At 41.9% G+C, this 21,175-nt stretch overlaps 1 protein-coding gene across 2 annotated transcripts in view; it reads left to right on the plus strand.

Annotated features, from left to right (window-relative positions):
- ADAMTS19 (ADAM metallopeptidase with thrombospondin type 1 motif 19) overlaps positions 1–21,175 on the plus strand; it is a 135,875-nt gene that overhangs the window by 28,493 nt on the left and 86,207 nt on the right. The window contains exons 3-6 of one of the 2 annotated variants that reach the window (XM_082191541.1): positions 10,003–10,168; positions 14,938–15,110; positions 16,311–16,394; positions 18,523–18,680. In XM_082191541.1, coding sequence (XP_082047667.1) covers positions 10,003–10,168; positions 14,938–15,110; positions 16,311–16,394; positions 18,523–18,680 — 581 coding nt within the window. The remainder of the gene's footprint in view (positions 1–10,002; positions 10,169–14,937; positions 15,111–16,310; positions 16,395–18,522; positions 18,681–21,175) is intronic. The other variant, XM_082191542.1, reaches the window with a different exon arrangement.

Below are 21,175 nucleotides of genomic sequence, written 5' to 3' on the forward strand. Positions count from 1 at the left end.
CATTGGCGTTAGAGATGCTTTTGCAGGTCCAGGTGTCATGCTCCCCAGTCCCCAACCCAGGTAAATAAAAGACCCCTAAGACGGTCTGCTAAAAAGCAGAGACATCACCTTGCCAACAAAGGTCCGTATAGTTAAAGCTATGGTTTTCCCAGTAGTGATGTATGGAAGTGAGAGATGGACCACGAAGAAGGCTGATCACCGAAGAATTGACACTTTTGAATTATGGTGCTGGAGGAGATTCTTGAGAGTCCCACGGACTGCAAGAAGATCAAACCTATCCATTCTTAAGGAAATCAGCCCTGAGTGCTCACTAGAAGGACAGATCGTGAAGCTGAGGCTCCAATACTTTGGCCACCTCATGAGAAGAGAAGACTCCCTGGAAAAGACCCTGATGTTGGGAAAGATGGAGGGCACAAGGAGAAGGGGACGACAGAGGACGAGATGGTTGGACAGTGTTCTCGAAGCTACCAGCATGAGTTTGACCAAACTGTGGGAGGCAGTGGAAGACAGGAGTGCCTGGCGTGCTCTGGTCCAGGGGGTCACGAAGAGTCAGACACGACTAAAGGACTAAAGAACAACAACAAGACGGGTTTGGATCAAAACAGGACACAACTTTATTGAATACAGATGAAAGTGGTTTGGCTTGGGCATGGGGCAATTGAAAATACTTCCGGCCCGCCAACCGGAAATGACGCATAGGTCAATCCAGGTGGGGGTTCCTAAGACTTACATAAGACAGGGTGACCCCCGCAGGGACTGCTGTCTGGGGGTCCTGCCCCGTGGACATAATCACTCCCCCCCGGATCCCTTTAATGGGATACCCTAGCGTTTGGAGGGGCTGAGGCTAAATGCCGCTTCATCATTACTTTGTCCCTTATGCATTCATGATTGGGGTGTTGGGGAACACATGGTACACTGAGATACATCTCTGTAATATTTGAACGGTCAGACATGAGCATGGTCTTATGAACTATTTGTATATGGAATGCAAGATGGGTGGCGGAGTAGTGAATTGAAGATTCCCAGGATGTACTTTTGTTTCCTCATTTATTTTCCCTACTCACTTCTGCACTTTTCATTCTGAGATCTGGCCGCTGAATGTATGAAAAGAGCTCCAGTGAGAAGCATTGTGTGAAATTTGACATCTAGTGACATGGAAGCTCTGTTGATGGTGTTATATGTGGTGCTGTTTTCCTAGAAAAAGAGGTACTGGAACTCACCACGAACGCCTCCTTTGTTCTCATAGAATGGCGTCGTCTTTCAAACGTGGCGTCAGGAGTGGAACTTGGTGGGCAGAAGTTGGTTTGGGGTCATCTTCCAGATGAATGTTTTTTGAATTCTCACCTAGAAAACTTAATAATAATAATAATAATAATAATAATAATAATAATAATAATAATTTATACCATGCCCATCTGGCTGAGTTTCCTAAGCCACTCTGGGCAGCTCCCAATCAAGTGTTACAAGCAATACAGCATTAAATATTAAAAACTTCCCTGAACAGGGCTGCCTTCAGATGTCTTTTAAAAATAGGATAGCTGCTTATTTCCTTGACATCTGATAGGAGGGTGTTTCACAGGACAGGCGCAACTACCAAGAAGGCCCTCTGTCTGGTTCCCTGTAACCTCACTGCTGTAATTTTAAAATAAGGTGGGGGTTTTTTGCACCCTTTTATATATATAAAAAAGTGAATTTGTGCAGTGGATACCTCTGCTTCACTACTAAGATTTAAGAAGCCCCCTCCCCACAAAAATCCATGTGGGGTACACAACATTCCTTAAAAGGGAAGTGAGTGACTTGTCTGTTTTCATAATAGACAAAATATTGGGTTTTTGTTTTCTTCAGCCTCTGCTCACACAAAATGTTAAAAACAGGTTCTGGGCCGAGTATCTGTAGACATAACTAACAGGTTTAAACACTCTGACACATAGTACTTTACATGCATTGTTTGTTTGTTTGTTTGTTTGCTCCATCATTCCTAATGGGGTGGTATTGACCCCCAAGGCTGCTTGGGTAAAAATCTTTACCTTCGCTAAATTCAGGTGGGAGGCCTCTGAAATAGCACGTGTCAATTCAAACCTCATCAAACTTGAGGACTACCTGGAACATGGAATTGTAGAAGACAGACACAAACACGTTATACATTTTTTTTTCAATCCTGTAGGAGCATATTTCATTGACAAAGGCTTGAGAAATATTATTATTATTTTAGTCTTTATTTAGAAGGAGCTACCAAATGAGAACAGTCTTTCACAAAACATGGCTCCAGAATTTTCAAAGGTTAGATTGTGATTAAGTTGTTTGAATACAAGTTGAAAATACCATGTATACCCTTGTAAGTTTGTTGGTAATGTTGCATGAGACCAGTTTATTACGAATGGCTTCTACCAATTGCCTTAAAAAGCCAATTACAGTGTTCCTCGTGTTACATACGCTTCAGGTTACATACGCTTCAGGTTGCAGACTCCGCTAACCCAGAAATAGTACCTCGGGTTAAGAACTTTGCTTCAGGATGAGAACAGTGCAGCAGCAGGAGGAGGCCCCATTAGCTAAAGGGATGCTTCAGGTTAAGAACAGTTTCAGGTTAAGAACAGACCTCTGGAACGAATTAAGTACTTAACCTGAGGTACCACTGTATAGTGAAAGACCTCTGTGATCTCAGATCTCTTGAGAACAGACCCCATAGGAAGAGGAAACTGATATAGTTTTTCCACTGAAATAAATATAAGAGACTTCATTTCTTGCTTGTATGAAGTACCTTGATTTTTAAGAGATCTACATATAGGGAGAAAAAACAAATTTGTGAATATTTATAGAATATTTGAAGTTCGTTCTTTATATTCCGTTTATGTTTATAATTTCATTTCATCCTTCATATTCCTTTTATGCATATAAAATAATAGTACACCCCTTGCTTGCCAAAATGACCTCAAAACAGTCTATGAGTACCAAAACTGACGATGAAGTATTCACTTACGAAGTTTTGGAAAGACTTGAAAAACCCTGAGTTGAACTGTCTAATCAATGTATGAATATTGTATTCCATGTAACTGCTATTTATTTATTTATTATTTATTGCTTCAGCATATTGAGATTGATTTATAGCCGCCTTCTGCACCCTGCATGAAGAAATTAGATAGGCGCTGAGCAAGTTAAAAATAATTTATTTGGTGTGTCTTTCACAAGGATATAGTGCAGTGATTGTGGTGGAAAGGCTCACAATCACGCCCTGTGCTTCAGTCTTCCCATCTGATCAACATCACCTTCAGTGTCCATTGCATAATTGTCTGTTTCATTCATAATTGCCTGTTTCATTCGTATATATTCAGCTATAGATATTTGATGGTGCAGGATGGTCACTCACCTGCAGTTTCTCCAGTTCATCACAGGTTGACAGGTGATTCCAGAGGGTAGCCAGACTGGACTGTTATAGTTAAAAGCAACAGTGAGTCTTGTGGAAGTTTGAACAGATTTATTGTGGTATAAGCTTTCATTATCCAGAACCCAGTTTTATGCATCTGGTTAAGTAGGATCTAGTTTTTCAACCCTTGTAAGGTAAAGGTAAAGGGACCCCTGACCATTAAGTCCAGTCGTGGCCGACTCTGGGGTTGCGGCGCTCATCTCGCTTTTATTGGCCGAGGGAGCCGGCGTACAGCTTCTGGGTCATGTGGCCAGCATGACTAAGCCGCTTCTGGCGAACCAGAGCAGCGCACGGAAATGCCATTTACCTTCACGCCAGAGCGGTACCTATTTATCTACTTGCACTTTGATGTGCTTTCGAACTGCTAGGTTGGCAGGAGCAGGGACCGAGCAACGGGAGCTCACCCCATCACGGGGATTCGAACTGCCGACCTTCTGATCAGCAAGCCCTAGGCTCAGTGGTTGAAGCCTTGTACTTGCTAATAAATCTCTTGGCTTTTAAAGATGCCACAAGGTTCTTTCAGCTTTTTCATTTTCCTAGGGGTCATCACGTTCTCCTCTGCAATGCATGTATTTTTTTAAACATAGAAAATGCACGTCCAGATTAACGGTATCGCTTTCTGAAACTTCAAAAATGGCGCTCATGGTAATTGTATCTTGCAAATCCTCCCTAAGTGAATCCTGTGTTGTCATTACATTGAATTCTGTTACCTCAGACTGGAACACACCCAGATGCACATCTCAGGAGTAAAGAAGAAGAAAAGCAGTATATAAATCTGTCATGCTTTCTGCAGGCTAGAATGCTATATATGGAATAATAATTGTTTCTGAATGTTATTTTGCAGGGCAAAGCCAAGTTCTTAACTATGAAGTTTAGCTTACATCATATTTAATTATTTCCGTGTAGCCTCCAGTACTTGGGAATGATACACAGGATGCAGTAGTAATTATTATCTCAATGTGATATATGGTTCAAATGTGCTACACTCTTTTTTTGGTATATAACTTATCAGGGGCTTGCATAGATTCGAGATGAGCTCTGGGATTCTGTATCCTGGGTTGCTTCCAGTCTCTCAACATGGTTTTGTTAACACAAATTTTCAATGGCACCCCTGAGTAATTGCTGGCAAGAAAGTACACAGCTGAGCCTACTTAAAAATAAACTGTTTAAGAAATAGTCCTGTGAAAAGAATAACATCTTCTGCAAATGAGCTTTAACTTACATTAAATTAAAGTTAAGCTTTCATGAAAAGAATGAATGATTTCAAAGGAGTTAGCTGTAAGAAGTAAGAACTGACACAGAATAAAAGCACAGTGCAGAAAAGCACCAAATCTTCTAGAGTCTAAAGAAAAATATAGCATGCGTAGTTTAAATGGGGCATATTGTGAACATTGAAAGCAGCTTTAGTCATATATCTCTAACTTGGTCCTCTTTTTTATAATTTTTTTAATTAATTTTTCATTAATAACAATCCAATATAGACCACATTAATACCATACCAAATCATAATTCAGTTTTAAAAGCCAATCGTCAGATTCCAAATTAAACATTTTGGTTGACTTCCCATGTTCTGATATGAGGAGATTTTTAGGAGATGTTGATTACTTGTTCCTGCTCCTATCCTCTTATTTAATCCAGATAATAGAGTTCCGATGTTGATCCTTTATTTTAACAGCCACTGATGTGTTGACTTTCGTTCGTATTTAACTGTTCCATATCCTTTAATTTTCAAGAAGAGTTTATATCTGGTATCTTTCTGTGTGGAATGCTTTTTTTTTTAAAAAAATAATAATAATCAACCTTCCTTTTTGTTGCAATCAATCATTTTCGGCACCCCCCCATTCCAAGGACTCAATTTTACTGTGTACCTTTCACCATTTTGCTTTTCTCAAAACTGAAAGTGATCTAGCAACGTGGTTCTCTATACACAAGCTGTTTCAGTGGTTCGTCTGTGCTGAAGGTGTCAGTGAGACTCCTTGACTCCTGGGTTAAAAAATCCTAGTGTCCTTCCAGCTTCCCCAGCAAACCATTAATTCTAACATAGTCTTCATTGTATCATTGACTTCAATGCAAGAATGATAACAATATTTTGAACAAAGCAATTTTAAGTGGATCATATCTTCTTCAGAAGCCCTTTTCTACTTCTGTTCCCTTTCTATCTCCCATTTTGCCTCCGCCTTTCCTGATTCTGACTTTGCGTCTTCTAAGGTTTGTTTCCAAGCCCTCATATTGAAGCTGGTTTGTAAATGGATCCAATGTGTGTAGCATTGTTGTCACAAATGTCACGTGGTGGCTGTTTGAGGCAGGAGTAATAATGTGAAGAGTGGGTCTTCCGGTGAATTTCTCCCACTGCAGGGAGAATTTCTGTGCCCTCATCTGCTTTGCAAAGACTGTTTTGTGGCATTGAGAATCTCCATGAGATGAATCAGTCCACGCGCTCAGCTGGTTTACATAGTCAGCCATCAAACTGAGCAACTGTACGCAGAAGGCCTTTCAAGTAACAGCATGTGTTCTTTGTATCGCACAGTGAACTTGTTCAGCACGGACTTGGGATGGATCCGCTTCTCTGGAAACTTGTGTTGTGCAACTAGCTGAAAAATCCCACAGTACTTTTTAAGGAGGGAGTTAACATGGATGAGAGACAGGACGTTTTCTTCATCCAACAAATTTAGAAAAGCCATCAGCAGGTGGACAGAGAACTTTAAGAAAAATATGTTGTGCAGATCCAGCACAGCAAGTATGTCAGGAAGTACAGTTAATCAAAGACAGAGATTACTGGCTACCATTTGGGTATCATTTCTCTATCTGTCCAAAAATGAAGATAGTTGATGACAGAGGGCTGTACTCAGAACAGAATGATTGACTCTTTTATTTATCTAATCGTAGTGGGCCGAGTCTTCACTATTTCATCGGTGTGTTTGGTTTTTCTGCATGCTATTTTTCTTGTGGGTGTTCTGTTTGATCATGATCTCTTGATACATAGACGGCTGTTTTGATAACCGCTACCAACTTTGTGGGCAAAGACAGAAAGATAAAAGCAGGGACAAAAAATGGATTAGCAAATGTGCCACAAAACTTTACAGATCTTTTTAAAAGAGAGTACAGTTGTACCTTGGTTGTCGAATGGAATCCATTCCAGAAGTCCGTTTGACTTCTAAAAACGTTCTACAAGCAAGGCACAGCTTCCGATTGGCTGCGGGAGCTTCTTGCACACAATTGGAAGCTGTGTAAGCCGTGTCGGACATTCTCCTTCTAAAGAACATTCACAAACTGGAACACTCACCTCCGGGTTTGCGGCGTTCGGGAGCCAAAACGTTCGACCCCCAAGGTGTTCGGCTTCCAAGGTACAACTGTATGTGAGAAGTAAAACCCACGCAGGACTCTAAGACTGGGCTTTGTTATCTCAGTTACAATTAACACATCATATAGTTTCTAATACCCCAGAATTCACTAGTTGTGGTTGAATTGAAAAACTGTAATTTGAGATGTGCTCCCTTTTCTTTTATATATGTTAGAAAATCTGTATGCATATGCTTATATAATGGCAACAAACTAGCTTACTTCTTTTTGAAAGATTGATAGTAATGTAGCTGTCTCACACGCAGAGAGGGGGTTCACAAAGGGGTGCAATGCCCACATGGAAGCCATTTAAAACACTTCCACTGCATAACCACCCCAACTAGCTGTTGTACACCTGGGCTAGGGTGGAAATGAAATTCAGGTCAGGATTTTGACTTTGATGCAAGATTGGACCCAGTGCCTGTCATTCCAGAGTTTGGAAGTCTATACACATTTGGTGCAAGCTGCCACCTTGGCGCATGATGTGATTTAAGGCCCATCAAGTGGTGTTCAACAAATGGCCTGTCCTGTATAAACACACACACAGTCTCTCTCTTATCTCCAATGGCAACTCATTAGATGGTGTAACTCATGAGAAAATACTTCAAAGTATGATTCTGTAAACCTGTTTCTTATCTTCATTGATATATTGCCAGATGTTGTGTTTCACTAAAGCAATAAAAAGTTACTTTTCTTTGTCCGTTAATGAGATTCTTGTAAAAACACAGAGGCGTGCTCCTGATATAAAAGGAGCAGTCTCCTTTTATGTTTGTTGCTGTTTATCTTTTTTTTAAAGTACTCAGTGCTTTACAATTACATCATTCTCCCTCTCAATGACTCCACGAGGTAGCTTAGGCCTAACATACAGTGATTTGTACAAGGCCACCCAGTGAGTTTAACGATTGAGCAGTGGCTTGGATGTGACAATCCCATCCCTTCCTTATTTATTCAGAAGTACTTCTATTGAGTTCAGTGGAACTTACTCCCAGGCAAGTATCTATGGGATCACAGATACTGTATCTGTATGTGATCAGTATGCCGATGGCACTCAACTCTACTTCTTGGTAATACCTGAATCAGGTGAGGCTGTGTAAGTTTTGGACCACTGCCTGTGGTTGGTGATGGGCTGGAGGAGGTTCAGTAAACTGAAGCTGATCAGATCTTGGTGAGACAGAAGCCCTGTGGGTGAATAGTTCCCAACTTCAGGACACTGGAAGGTTAGATATGTAGCTTAGAAGTACTCTTAGATCTGATACTGTCACTGGAGACACAGGTATCCTAAGTCCTTTTTTCTAGCTTTGACTGGTACGCCAGCTACAGACATTCCTGGACAAGGTTAGCTGAACCACAGTGGTGATCTCTAGTCTACTGCAGTGCACTCTATGTGGAGCTGCTCTTGAGATTGGTTTGGAGATTGCAGCTAGCACAGGATGCTGTGGAATGATGTTTGCCTGGACAGGCATATCAGCATATTGTACTAGTGCTGAAAGCTCTGCCTGGCTGCCAGTACACTACCAAAATAAGATTAAGGTATTACTTTTAGTGTACAAAGCCATAGACTGTCTAGGACAAGGTTACATTGCTGCTGCCATGAGTGCTGGAAGGAAGACCGTTCCCTGCTATCATATCTCCTATCAGTCTCATCTTTTCCAAGCTAAACATACCCAGCTCCCTCAGCTGTTCCTCATAACGCTTGGTTTCCAGACCCTTGATCATCTTGGTTACCCTCCTCCGCACAAGTTCCAGCTTGTCAATACCCTTAGTCAATTGTGGTGCCCAGAACTGGACACAATATTCCAGGTCTGACCAAGGCAGAATAGAGTGGTACTGTTACTTCTGCACAACACTGTTGACTCATGTTACTTCTCCTATCACTGCTGCTGCATCATAATGTTGACTCATGCTAAGCTTGTGGTCTACTAGAGCCAGTGTGGTGTAGTGGTTAAGAGCGATAGACTCGTAATCTGGGGAACCGGGTTTGCTTCCCTGCTCCTCCACCTGCAGCTGCTGGGTGACCTTGGGCTAGTCACACTTCTCTGAAGTCTCTCAGCCTCACTCACCTCACAGAGTGTTTGTTGTGGGGGAGGAAGGGAAAGGAGAATGTTAGCCACTTTGAGACTCCTTAGGGTAGTGATAAAACTCCTCCTCCTCCTCTTCTTCTTTATAAATACATTGAACAACAACAGGCCAAAGACAGAACCTTGTAGCACTCCACTTGCCACTTTATTCTAGGATGACGAAGAATTATGAGCATTCTTTGGGTTTGGTCACTTCAACCATGGAAAAGCCCTCCTCATTGTCTCTGATTCATTGAGTTTCTATACAGATTAAAGCAGCTTAATGTCACCGGTACTTTGAAACACTGTTCCCTCCGAAATCAGGCAGGCACCCACAATTCTGATATTTTGCTGCTTGCTGAAATCATTTAGGTTTCTCCACTCCCCCCCCCCAGAAATTAATTTGATTGAATGTAGGTAATTCTGTATTTTATAATATTGCAATTTTATGATGTTTCAATTGTACATTGCCATACATCTATAAATAATATAAATAAACTCTGCCTGCACCACACCCGCCAGCATCTGCTCCCTGAGGTGGTTGCCTCATTCTGCCCAATGATAGGACTGGCCCAGATTTGGATTCCCAGCATGTGTACTTGCAGCAGAAAAAGTTTGCACTGTTTCCCCAAGACAGAGATGATTTCCATGTAGAAGGAATAATGATACTTGAAGCAGCCTTAGGTGTGTTTTTTCTGACCAGAAGTATTTTGTTAATAACTGTCCTTCATTTTAATAAACAAAGACATAAATGATAATGTAGAATGTTGTAAGACGAGTGTATAGATTGTGCTGAACATATTTAAACGACCTCTTGGGGCCTCCAAAGCAAGTTTTGAGAAATCTAAATATTTCACTGTGCATCTGCTACTGGCACATAGCCACTCACCCACATTAAGTCAAAGTAAATGACATTTATTTTAGCGTTTGGAAAGAAAGAGGCTAATGGAACAGGAACTGGCACCTAAGTTGCCTATATCTGCGCTGCTGGACCTGCCTCCAAAATATCATGGTTTGGAATTCTTGTACTGATGTAACTTACGTGTCATCATCACAAGCATTTTCTGGCTGCTTCAGGAAGTCTTAAAGCATTAAGGGTCTATTTGAAATTTATTCTGCATATGTGGCATGGTGGAGCCTCGTTAAATAACACACCCTATCTGTTGCTTTTGTTTCCCACTGCAGATGGGTTTTTTGCAGCTGAATGACGACTTCATATTTATTGAACCACTCAATCACACTTTGGCTGTGACAGGTCATGCACATCGCGTCTACAAGCGTAAAAGGTCCATACCTGAGAAAGCCACTGCAAAGCCTGCTTCTCATAGTCAGTACTGTGGTGTTATTACTGGTAATGTAATCCCTGTTAACCTATTTAATGCAGTAGGCACTTCTTGTAAGAAACAAATATCTTTTTCTTAATCTCTATTCACTATTCTGGTTAAAGGTAAAGGTAAAGGACCCCTGACAGTTAAGTCCAGACGTGAATGACTCTGGGGTTGCGGCGCTCATCTCACTTTACTGGCCGAGGGAGCTGGCATTTTGCCACCTCCCCAGACAGTTTTTTCCGGGTCGTGTGGCCAGCATGACTAAGCCGCTTCTGGCAAAACCAGAGCAGTGCACGGAAACGCCATTTACTTTCCCACCAGAGCGGTACCTATTTATCTACTTTCACTGGCGTGCTTTCAAACTGCTAGGTTGGCAGGAGCTGGGACATTGATTTCAGTAGTCTATAATTCGGATTGTCCCATTAAACACAATATTACTTGGAGTTCCACTGAAATTAGTGAGACTTGCTTCCAAGTACACGGAGCCTCAGTCTCTGTTTAAAATCAGTAAACTCCTTTACTTGGAAATAAATTTAACTGAAGACAGTTTCCAAGTAAATGTGTTTAGAATTGATGTGCCAGGATTCTAACAGGACAAGTCGCAAATCAACCTGCCAACTCACTTTTTGGATAGGATCACACTCTCTTCTGCAATGAAAGCTGATTCCCTTTTTGTCCTTGTTCTGATCTGTCTCTTCTTCATTGTGGTTCTCAAAAGTTGTGCTCAAGAGCCAAGCTCACTGTGTCAAAATACAGTTCTTGCAAAACCACTTTAGGGTTTTTAGTTTGTTTCCAGGTTAATTAAGCTTACTTTGTTAATTCGTTTAGGGCTTGCTCACATTTGAGCATTATCTAGCCGTTAATTCACTTCATCAACCCCCCTTTGAATTAGACTGGATTAAACATCTGCATATATTTGAATTTGCGTATGAGGAGGAACTTCAGTTTTTCCCAGTAGGCATTCCATTTTGTGCTGTCCCTTCCTTCAAATTTGTTGATTCTGTTATGCCACGTAAGTACTGGCGCAGGTGGAGCTGTGGTCTAAACCACTGAACCTCTTGGGCTTGCCGATCGAAAGGTTGGCGGTTCAAATCCCCTCAATGGAGTGGGCTCCTGTTGCTCTGTCCCAGGTGCTGCCAACCTAGCAGTTCGAAAGCACACCAGCGCAAGTAGATAAATAGGTACCGCTGCGGCGGTAAGGTAAACAGTGTTTCTGTGCTCTCTGGTTTCCATCACGGTGTCCTGTTGCACCAGAAGCGGTTTAGTCATGCTGGCCACATTACCCAGAAAGCTGTCTGTGGACAAACACCGGCTCCCTTGGCCTGAAAGCAAGATGAGTGCCACAACCCCATAGTCGCCTTTGACTGGACGTAACCGTCCAGGGGTCCTTTACCGTTACCTTTTTACTGACAGGGCAAGTGTGCAGATAGCTGTGCATGCATGACTGTCTCTGTCTTTTTTCTTTTTCTTTTTTTTTAAGAAATCCCTGCCCAGGAAGTGGGCACCAAATACACAGTCAGGCAATTGCAAGTTTGTGCAGTTTTTGAGTTTTGTGCAAATTTGAGGGATCAAAAGAATATGGCTCACTCTTGATGTTGCACTTACTAACACACTGGAAAAGAAACTGAAGCAATTGTAAATTGTCAGCACAAAATTCATCCCCCCCCCCAACAACATATCCTGCAAAGATTTTTTTTTTTAATGCTTCTGTGGTTTCCTAGTTTTGTGCAATAGTGTGAGATCAAAAGGTAAAATATGTCTCAGAATAGGAATACCGGAAATAGTTATGACATTAGCGGGGAAAGAAATGAAAGCACTGAGGAATTTGTGGGCATGGAAAGGGAAGTAGTAGACAGTTAATCTACCCATCCAAAAATACCCCCCCCCAAATCATCTGTGCCCCTGAGTGGAGCAGTTTGGATCCCAATCCCCTCCCCCCAATCTATTGGATTAACCCTGTATCGGGTAAACCTGAATTTATAGAGGAAAGCATCAAGATTGGTGTTGTTTAAGGGTAATGATGTAACCAGGGGCGTTACATCATTACAGCTCCCAATAGACTGCAATCCACTCACAGTATAAAAAAATGACAGTGATCTACCCATTGTCGTTGGGTGTACCAAAGTGTACCATTTTTTTTGGGGGGGGGAGATCACAGAGGGGCCAAAGAGCTAACCAAGAACACCCCATGATCTACCAGCCTGGACTAGACAAATTAAATGGCAATGCAAACACACAGTAAACTGGTATGGACAAACCCTTAGATTCATCACATGCACACTTTGTAAAATAAGCTAAATGAAAATTTGCATTTTTAACAGAATATTGTAATGATTCAATCTTGTTCAGCCTCAGAGCGTCAAGATTTGAATCAATTTACGTGGGTTTTGCTCTTTCTTGCTTATGTTGGCAAGATTATCTGAATGAACGATGATGTCAAAATGTGTGCTTCATCTCCCATGTCATTTATTATTACTAATGCTACTGCTGTTATGAATGAAATCGTGGGGATAAGAGACTCTTTCTCCTCCTCCTGGATTTTCAAAAGTGGCAGGTATGGACACAAATCACGTTTCCCTGCCTGTGGAACCTCACCTTGAGCAGTTTAAAAAACATTTATTTTACCCTTTTGCCCAAATCAAATGACAGCAGTTTCCATCTTTCCATGTGTTTAGCTCATAATAACATCTTTAGGAGCTATCATTGTTTTTGGTTATTTTGTGTGTGTGTTTTGAAAGACTCCCACACAAAGACCCTTTTTTGTTTTCTTCCTCATCTGTGTGGTCTGTTTTCGCAGTTCCTCCGTAGGCATTGCTTGCATTCAAAGATGCTCTTCAGCTTTCTAGGGTTCCTACTGAGAGACCAAAGGGGGAAGTAGAGCAATTTTAAACAGAGAATGTTGCTGGAACCAGTCATCTCTTGAAATGGAAGAAGGCTATTAAATGTGACAGTTGTATACATAATGGCCTTTTTGTTGTAAATTAAAAAAATAAAATTAAAACCCAGTGCAAAGTACTCAGAAACACCAGCATTAATAGACTTGCAGAGGGGATGGAGTAAAAGTATTTTCACTAACATTTTATCACATAGGGATATTTCCTTTAGTTTTTAAGCATTTTCCCCCTTAGCAAGCTTAACTACTGAACTGTGATTCTTTTATATCTGCAAGTTGGATGGGGGTGGGGAAGATGAAAGCGCCATATTGTTTTATTAGCATTCTCCATCCTTCTTCTGAACACTTTTTAAGTTATTGTCCATAAATGTTTCTTGCCAGTTTCTAGGAAAGCAATTTTGATTATTTTATTGCATCCCATGACTAAGAAAAATAAAGATGAGATTGGAAATACTTATGATTCCTATTTTGGAATAGAAATTATAATTTAGTGTGTACTTGCAACATGAGAATCCACCTCCCGCATTTTTTATTTAACTTCACAGATGCTTATTTAACTTCACAGATTTTAGGGAGCTGTGATTGATTCACAGAGCTGAGGTTGAATTAATGATAAAAAATATACGTGTAGCTTCTGATTTTTGATCTTGTGGAAGCATGTTGCTGCTAAATCTACAATATGTTCCTGCTTCTACAGGAAAAATATTAAGTGAACTATGTGTAGCTCATTAGTCTTAGTTCAGGGGAATCTGCTATAGAGCAAAGTTGGCAGCATTAAAAACCAGGGAAATGTGAAGCCCCATAAACCCATCAAATGCGCTGGAACTTGTGTTAAGCAGTTAATTGATTATTGAGATCGGTCGATTATCCGGTTGGACATATGAGCATGACTAGAATGAGCAGACATGCCAATTACTCTAAAAGTTTAGAGCAGGAACAGTGCCGGATTTATGTATAAGCTAAACAACTATAGCTTAGGGCCCCACTTTCTTGGGCCCCCCCAAAAAATTAAGGGGAAAAAGCCTGGATGTACATTTCCAAAATATGATAAAAAATAAAATAAACCTACACACAGCAACAGTGTTTTGTGTTGTGTATGGAGCTATTAAAGATAAAAGTAAAGGTACCCCTGACAGTTAAGTCGAGTCACGGACGACTCTGGGGTTGCGGCGCTCATCTCACTTTACTGGCCAATGGAGCCGGCATTTGTCCGCAGACAGCTTCTGGGTCATGTGGCCAACATGACTAAGCTGCTTCTGGCGAACCAGAGCAGCGCACGGAAACGCCGTTTACCTTCCCGCCGGAGTGGTACCTATTTATCTCCTTGCACTTTGACGTGCTTTCAAACTGCTAGGTGGGCAGGAGCAGGGACTGAGCAATGGGAGCTCACCCCGTCTCAGGGATTCGAAACGCCAAACTCCTAATCAGCAAGACCTGGACTCTGTGATTTAGACCACAGCGCCACCCGCATCCCATTTATGGAGCTATTAGGTCCATAAATTACCATATAGCATATACTCAACACAAAAAACAGCGACAAGGACAGCTGGACATATAAAGGGTTCCATTACCTTCAATAGCTTAGGGCATCATCAAACCTAAATCCAGCCCTGAGCAGGAAGTGTAACGTTATATTCATTAGCATTGTATAACCCATGGTTGGTAAATATTTCATTTATAAGTTGATAATCACTAGAGGTTTGAACAAAAGCCATAAAACATGTATCCCAGTGAAACATTTTTTTGCTAAAAATGGCTAGGATGCCTTTCTGTCAATCACAGAGCATATATTCGGATACAGAAGAACCCTAGCATCTCCAGATAGAGATGGTCCAATAGCATAACTCAGTATAAAGCATCTTTACGCGATCATTTGTCTACTACTTGTTTCTGTTGCAGAGAAAAGACTACCCAAGAGCCAAAAAGGAACAGAAAGCGGACGAGGAAAAAGATATTCCTATAAATTACCTCAAGAATATAATGTGGAGACTGTAGTTGTTGCAGATCCGGCTATGATTTCCTATCACGGGGCTGATGCAGCTAGACGATTTATCCTAACGATTCTAAATATGGTAGGGAACGTTGAGACTTTCTGTAAAGATAATACGCTGGGTGATCGCCAGCTAAGTCATACCCATTGCAAACTATGAATGTAAGTGAATGGCTGCCATTTATCCCAGTTGGTCTACTCTACCGTCAATTTAAATTACCGCATTTTTCGCTCTGTAGGATACACTTTTTCCCCTCCAAAAATTAAGGGGAAATGTGTGTGCATCCTATGGAGCGAATGCAGGCTCCTTGGCTTCAGCGATAGCAAAGCAAAGCCTCCGAAGCGCAGAGGGAGCGCTCCCTCCCCGCTCCGGAGGCTTTGCGTTGCTTTCGCTGAAGCCTAGAGAGCGAGAGGGATTGGTGCGCACTGACCCCTCTCATTCTCCAGGCTTCAGGGATAGCTGCCTGAAGCCTCCGGAGCGCAGCAGGAACTCCTGCTGCGCTCTGGAGGCTTCGAGTTCCTTTTGCTGAAGCCGGGAGAGCAAGACTCTCCTGGCTTCAGCAGAGAGGGAGAGCTGCGCAGCGCCCCTTCAGCGAAGCGGGAGGAGAAATGGAAGGGGCTCCGTTTCTCCTGCCACTTCGCTGAAGGGGCGCTGAGCAGAGAGGGGGAGATTTTTTTTCTTGTTCTCCCCCTCTAAAACAAGGTGTGTCCTATTGTCGGGTGCGTCCTATAGAGCGAAAAATGCGGTAGTTTGAAGTTCAGTAAAGCGCAGAACATAGCTTAATTGTATAAGTCATTAGGATTGGAAGGTGGTGTCCTAGTGTGGGTCAGAGTCCTCAGCTTTTTTGGCCCTTCTCGTTAGGCTTCCATAGATGTCTTGTGAGATGTAACAGTGCTGCTTTCCCCCCAGCCTAGCCTTCTTACATTAGTACACTATGACATTCCTTGAACATTCAGGAACAAAATATTAAGGAGTCAACAGTACGTTCCACTCTCACTTACATAAAGTGCTCTGTGTGCTTGGATGTGAACATGAGCTTCTAATTCCATCAAAGAAAGTTGTTCTGTGTGTGCAAACGAAGATCAGCTCTCTGCCCCCCCCCCAAAAAAAACCAGATGATGGAGTTGTTCCGAACATGGAGACTGTGTTTGTGTATTGCCCAGACCCAATTGTTATATAAAATTGTTGTATAAAACACTCAGAACTCATCAGACTGCCAAAGTAGATTTGTGATTGTCATTTTACAATTCTGAAATGTTATTTTAATCCATTTTATTTTAGGTGTTCAATCTTTTCCAACACAAGAGCCTTGGGATTCGAGTGAACCTTCGAGTGACTAAGCTTGTTTTGCTTCATGAGACTCCAGTAAGAAAGTACTGCATTTACCTTTTCCATGTGATAATAATAATAATAATAATAATAATAATAATAATAATAATAATTTATTATTTATACCCCACCCATCTGGGTGAGTTTCCCCAGCCACTCTGGGCGGCTCCCAATCAAGTGTTAAAAACAATACAGCATTAAATATTAAAAACTTCCCTGAACAGGGCTGCCTTCAGATGTCTTTTAAAGATAGGATAGCTGCTTATTTCCTTCACATCTGAGGGGAGGGTGTTCCACAGGGTGTGAAGGCCCTCTGTCTGGTTCCCTGTAACCTCACTTCTCGCAATGAGGGCGAAGGCCCTCGGAGCTGGATCTCAGTGTCCAGGCTGAACGATGAGGGTGGAGACGCTCCTTCAGGTATACAGGACTGAGGCCATTTAGGGCTTTAAAAGTCAACACCAGCACTTTGAATTGTGCTCGGAAACATACTGTGAGCCAATGCAGATCTCTCAGGACTGGTGTTATGTGGTCCCGGTGGCCACTCCCAGTCACCAGTCTAGCTGACGCATTCTGGATTAATTGCAGTTTCAGAGTCACCTTCAAAGGTAGCCTCACGCAGAGCGCATTGCAGTAATCCAAGCGGGAGATAACCAGAGCATGCACTACTCTGGCGAGACAATCCGTGGGCAGGTAGGGTCTTAGCCTGCGTACCAGATGGAGCTGGTAGACAGTTGCCCTAGACACAGAATTAACCTGCATTAAATGTATTATTATTATAATTATTATTTAGAATAGACATCTGTACAGATAAAGGACATGCACTCTTAAATTATAAGGTTGGGTGGAAATGATAAGGGAGGACACATTTTGGTGAAGCTTTCTTAAGCAGTGAAAAACATCTCTCCGCTTTTAGCAGAGGTGCTCAAAAGGGAAGCAGGCAGCTCCTTGTAGCCGTTCTGTCTGGTGACACACTACATAACCCCCCTGCTTAACAGCAGCGAGTTGTGCCTTGTGCCTAGTTATTGGTACTTACTACAAATTATGTGGGACGCGGGTGGCACTGTGGGTTAAACCACAGAGCCTAGGACTTGCTGATTAGAAGGTCGGCGGTTCGAATCCCCGTGACAGGGTGAGCTCCCGTTGCTCGGTCCCTGCTCCTCCCAACCTAGCAGTTTGAAAGCACATCAAAGTGCAAGTAGATAAATAGGTACCACTCCGGTGGTGAGGTAAACGGCGTTTCCATGCACTGCTCTGGTTCGCCAGAAGCGGCTTAGTCATGCTGGCCACATGACCCGGAAGCTGTACGCCGGCTCCCTCGGCCAATAAAGCGAGATGAGCGCCGCAACCCCAGAGTCGGTCACGACTGGACCTAATGGTCAGGGGTCCCTTTACCTTTACTTTACAAATTATGTTTGGAAACCTCCATTCATAGAATCACAGAACTGTGGTTGAAACCCTGTGCAATGCAGGAGTCTTTTGCCCAACATGAGGTTCAAACCCATGACTCTGAGATTATGAGTCTCGTGCTCTACCGACAGAGCTATGTGTCCCATCAATCACAAGCACAAAAGCTTTCACCTGAGTAGGTTTCCTCAGCTATTTCAATGTCATGAGCAGCTTCAAATACACAGTGGGGATTGGTAAAATAATGTGAGGAAGATAGTGAGGTCTTCCTTGGTTGAAACAAACACAATTACAGCATGGCTGTACGAAACAACATGAGGATATTATTTTTAGGTTAATGTTAAGGGAAGATGCACTTAAATCTCTGAAGCTGTTTGAAGGTGTATAGAACATTTTGTGTATGTGTCTTTTAAGTCACAAATATGTAATTTAGGTCAAACAGCTCTGTAAACAGTATGGTTCTATTTATCCAAATTCCCCGATGCAAACAAAAATATTTAGAGAATCTAAAGTTTAGATGAGTCAGACTTTTAATTACACATGTTTGTAGTCAGCTGGAAGGGGGAACATTATGTTTGTTGCAATGAAATAGATGTTTTAATATTGATTGTGGAATAGCAACCAATATTTGAATATTTATAGAATGACAAAATTCTCTGTTGTATGTTTTTAGAAGTCTTTAAAACACACACACTCTCTTTTGCTTTAAAAAGCCATGTAGATACATATGTTACAACAAGTGAAACATTACACCTTTTAGGCTGACATGTATATTGGACATCATGGTGAAAAAATGCTGGAGAGTTTCTGCAAATGGCAACATGAAGAATTTGGTAAGAAAAATGACATCCATTTAGAGATGTCAACAAGCTGGGGTGAAGATGTGTCACCAGTAGACGCAGCCATATTAATCACAAGGTGAGTTGCAAGTTTTTGTCCCTTTGGTTAATGGCCGTGAACCTCATGCAGCATTATGTAGGCACTCTGATGAATTGATCCCTGATGGAAATCCCCAAAATGAAGCAAACAGGCCAAAAATAAAATAAAACAAAAACAAAAATAAAGGCGTCAGATGCAGGAATGAAGGGGGTCGGGAAACACCTCAAAAGATGAACAGAAACCACTTAAGCCCACAGTGTTTAGTGTTCCCCTTCCTCAGGTGTGATGGAGAAACAAGATGTCTTCTACACTATCTCGTTTTTTGCTTTTTTGTTTTAAAAAAGAAAGAACTGACTTAGATATTTGGATGCCTGCAGTATTTGTACATACAGTGGTGCCCCGCAAGACGAACGCCTTGCAAGACGAAAAACCCGCTAGACGAAAGGGTTTTCCGTTTTTCGATGCGCTTCGCAAGACGAATTTCCCTATGGGCTTGATTCGCAAGACGAAAACGTCTTGCGAATCTTGCGATTTTTTTTGCTCCCCCCTTTTTCCAAGCCGCTAAGCCGCTAATAGCCTTTTAGCCGCTAAGCCGCTAAGCCTTTAATAGCCGCTAAACCGCTAATAGCGCTAAGCCGCTAATAGGGTTGCTTCGCAAGATGAAAAAACCGCTAGACGAAGAGACTCGCGGAACGGATTATTTTCGTCTTGCGAGGCACCACTGTATATTATCTATGTCTGTTTATGTGAGGAGCATTAAAAGGGAAACAGGCTTGCAGAATCATGAAGGAGCATCTCAAAGGACAGAACAGAAGCATTCCAGTATTCTTAGCGTACTGGTACCTGACTTCTTAATTCATTCACCATCGCCCTTTCCCTCGCTTGAGGGAAATCGCTTTTCCCCACTCATCTTTCTTCTCCGCACAGCCAGTTAACTGGTTCCGAATGACAATTTGTTTTGGGGCCATTTGATTTACTTATATTATACGTCAGGGGTAGGGAAGCCAAGACCATCCAGATGTTATTGCGTCCCACCTCCCACCAGCCAGCATGTTCAGTGGTCAAGGATAACATGAGTCAGCAACATCTGGTAGGTCTCAAGTTCCCCATCTCTATTCTACACAGATCTGAGGATGAACTATTTTGACTTCAGCCTCTTTGAACTTTCAATGCGGTGCGTCTCAAAGTTCATTTGAACTCTTCACTTTGACAGCAATTTCTGCCAGCCTCTCTCATTCCCATGGTAGTGAAAGAAGACTAGCATATGGCAATGAAAGTGTGATATCCACAGGTTCTTGATTCATGTTGCCTTGCTTTCTGTGGGCATGAAATATATAGACCTGTGGTAAATTAATAGAGAATCTCAGAATTCATATTTTAAAAAACCCTGTTTAAACAGGTGTTCTTACTAGGAGCTCCATAGTGTTCAAAATGGTATTGTAGTATGCTTATTCCCTCCTAGTTTTTATAGCATTCATTATTATTTGATATACAGATTGCTGTGTTTTTAAAGACTGCGTAATTATCATTATGGGCATGCTGGGATAATGATCCTTACTACTAAGAAATGCTTTAAGATAAAGAATAGAGCATAGGCAAGCAATTCTCCCGCCACCCTAACCCAGCAGAGATACAAAATGTGAGATTTTGCTGGCTAAGTGGAGAAATTAGGCATTAGGCGTACAAACTGCAGCAGAAGCTAATAAGGTCCATGCTGTTTGGAAAGCATGTTGCTTGGGAAGTTGACTCCCCAAAATCTGATGCCTGTAAGGACTAAATCTCCATGAATCCCTCACAGAGGGGAAGCGGTCGTGGCACTGGTTTTGTTGATGCAAGTATCACAGCTGGTATTTTTTATTGCTGTGCAAATCTGTAAATTCTAGAGGTGATGGTGATGTGACAAAGAAATAGACCGCTCTGCCTCCTTTCTTTTAGCAAATGTTTTGTGCCACTGGGGAAGTGATAATTCTGTATTGATTTGTTTTGGATATTTGTACGTGATGCCAATAAAAGGTTTGAAAGAAATGGGACAAAGAAATGGGAAGCAATTCCAAAGAAGAGGCATCATTTGGGTGAAGTTAAACTCTTAAAAAGCTTCATTTATTTCGCAGGGAGATAAATGAATGGTGCTTTTAGATATTGTAGGCATGGATCTGATGCAATCCTCAGACACAGTCCTCCTGTTGAGAGGGTTTCTCAGCATTCTTTGGCGATCACTCATAGTCGAGTAAGATTGTCTTCTATAAACATGGTTTTAAAAATGAGTCCATAAGTGACTGTGGAGGCCAATTCTGGATCCACACGTCCTTCCACAGTGGCGACATTGGTTTCATGGTGTGAATTTGCCAAGCGTGCTTTCCTCCTAGCATGTTTCTCCCTTGTGTCCTGAGTTTGAGTGTCTTCAAAGCCCATGACACCTTTGGTAAAGGCTCTTCTCCAATTGGAGCGCTTGCAGGCCAGTGTTTCCCAGTTGTCGGTTTTTATACTACATTTTTTAAGATTTGCTTGAGAGAGTCTTTGAACCTCTTTTGTGG

Source organism: Podarcis vaucheri, assembly GCF_965113315.1.
Source record: "Podarcis vaucheri genome assembly, chromosome: 11".
Lineage (NCBI taxonomy): Eukaryota > Metazoa > Chordata > Lepidosauria > Squamata > Lacertidae > Podarcis > Podarcis vaucheri.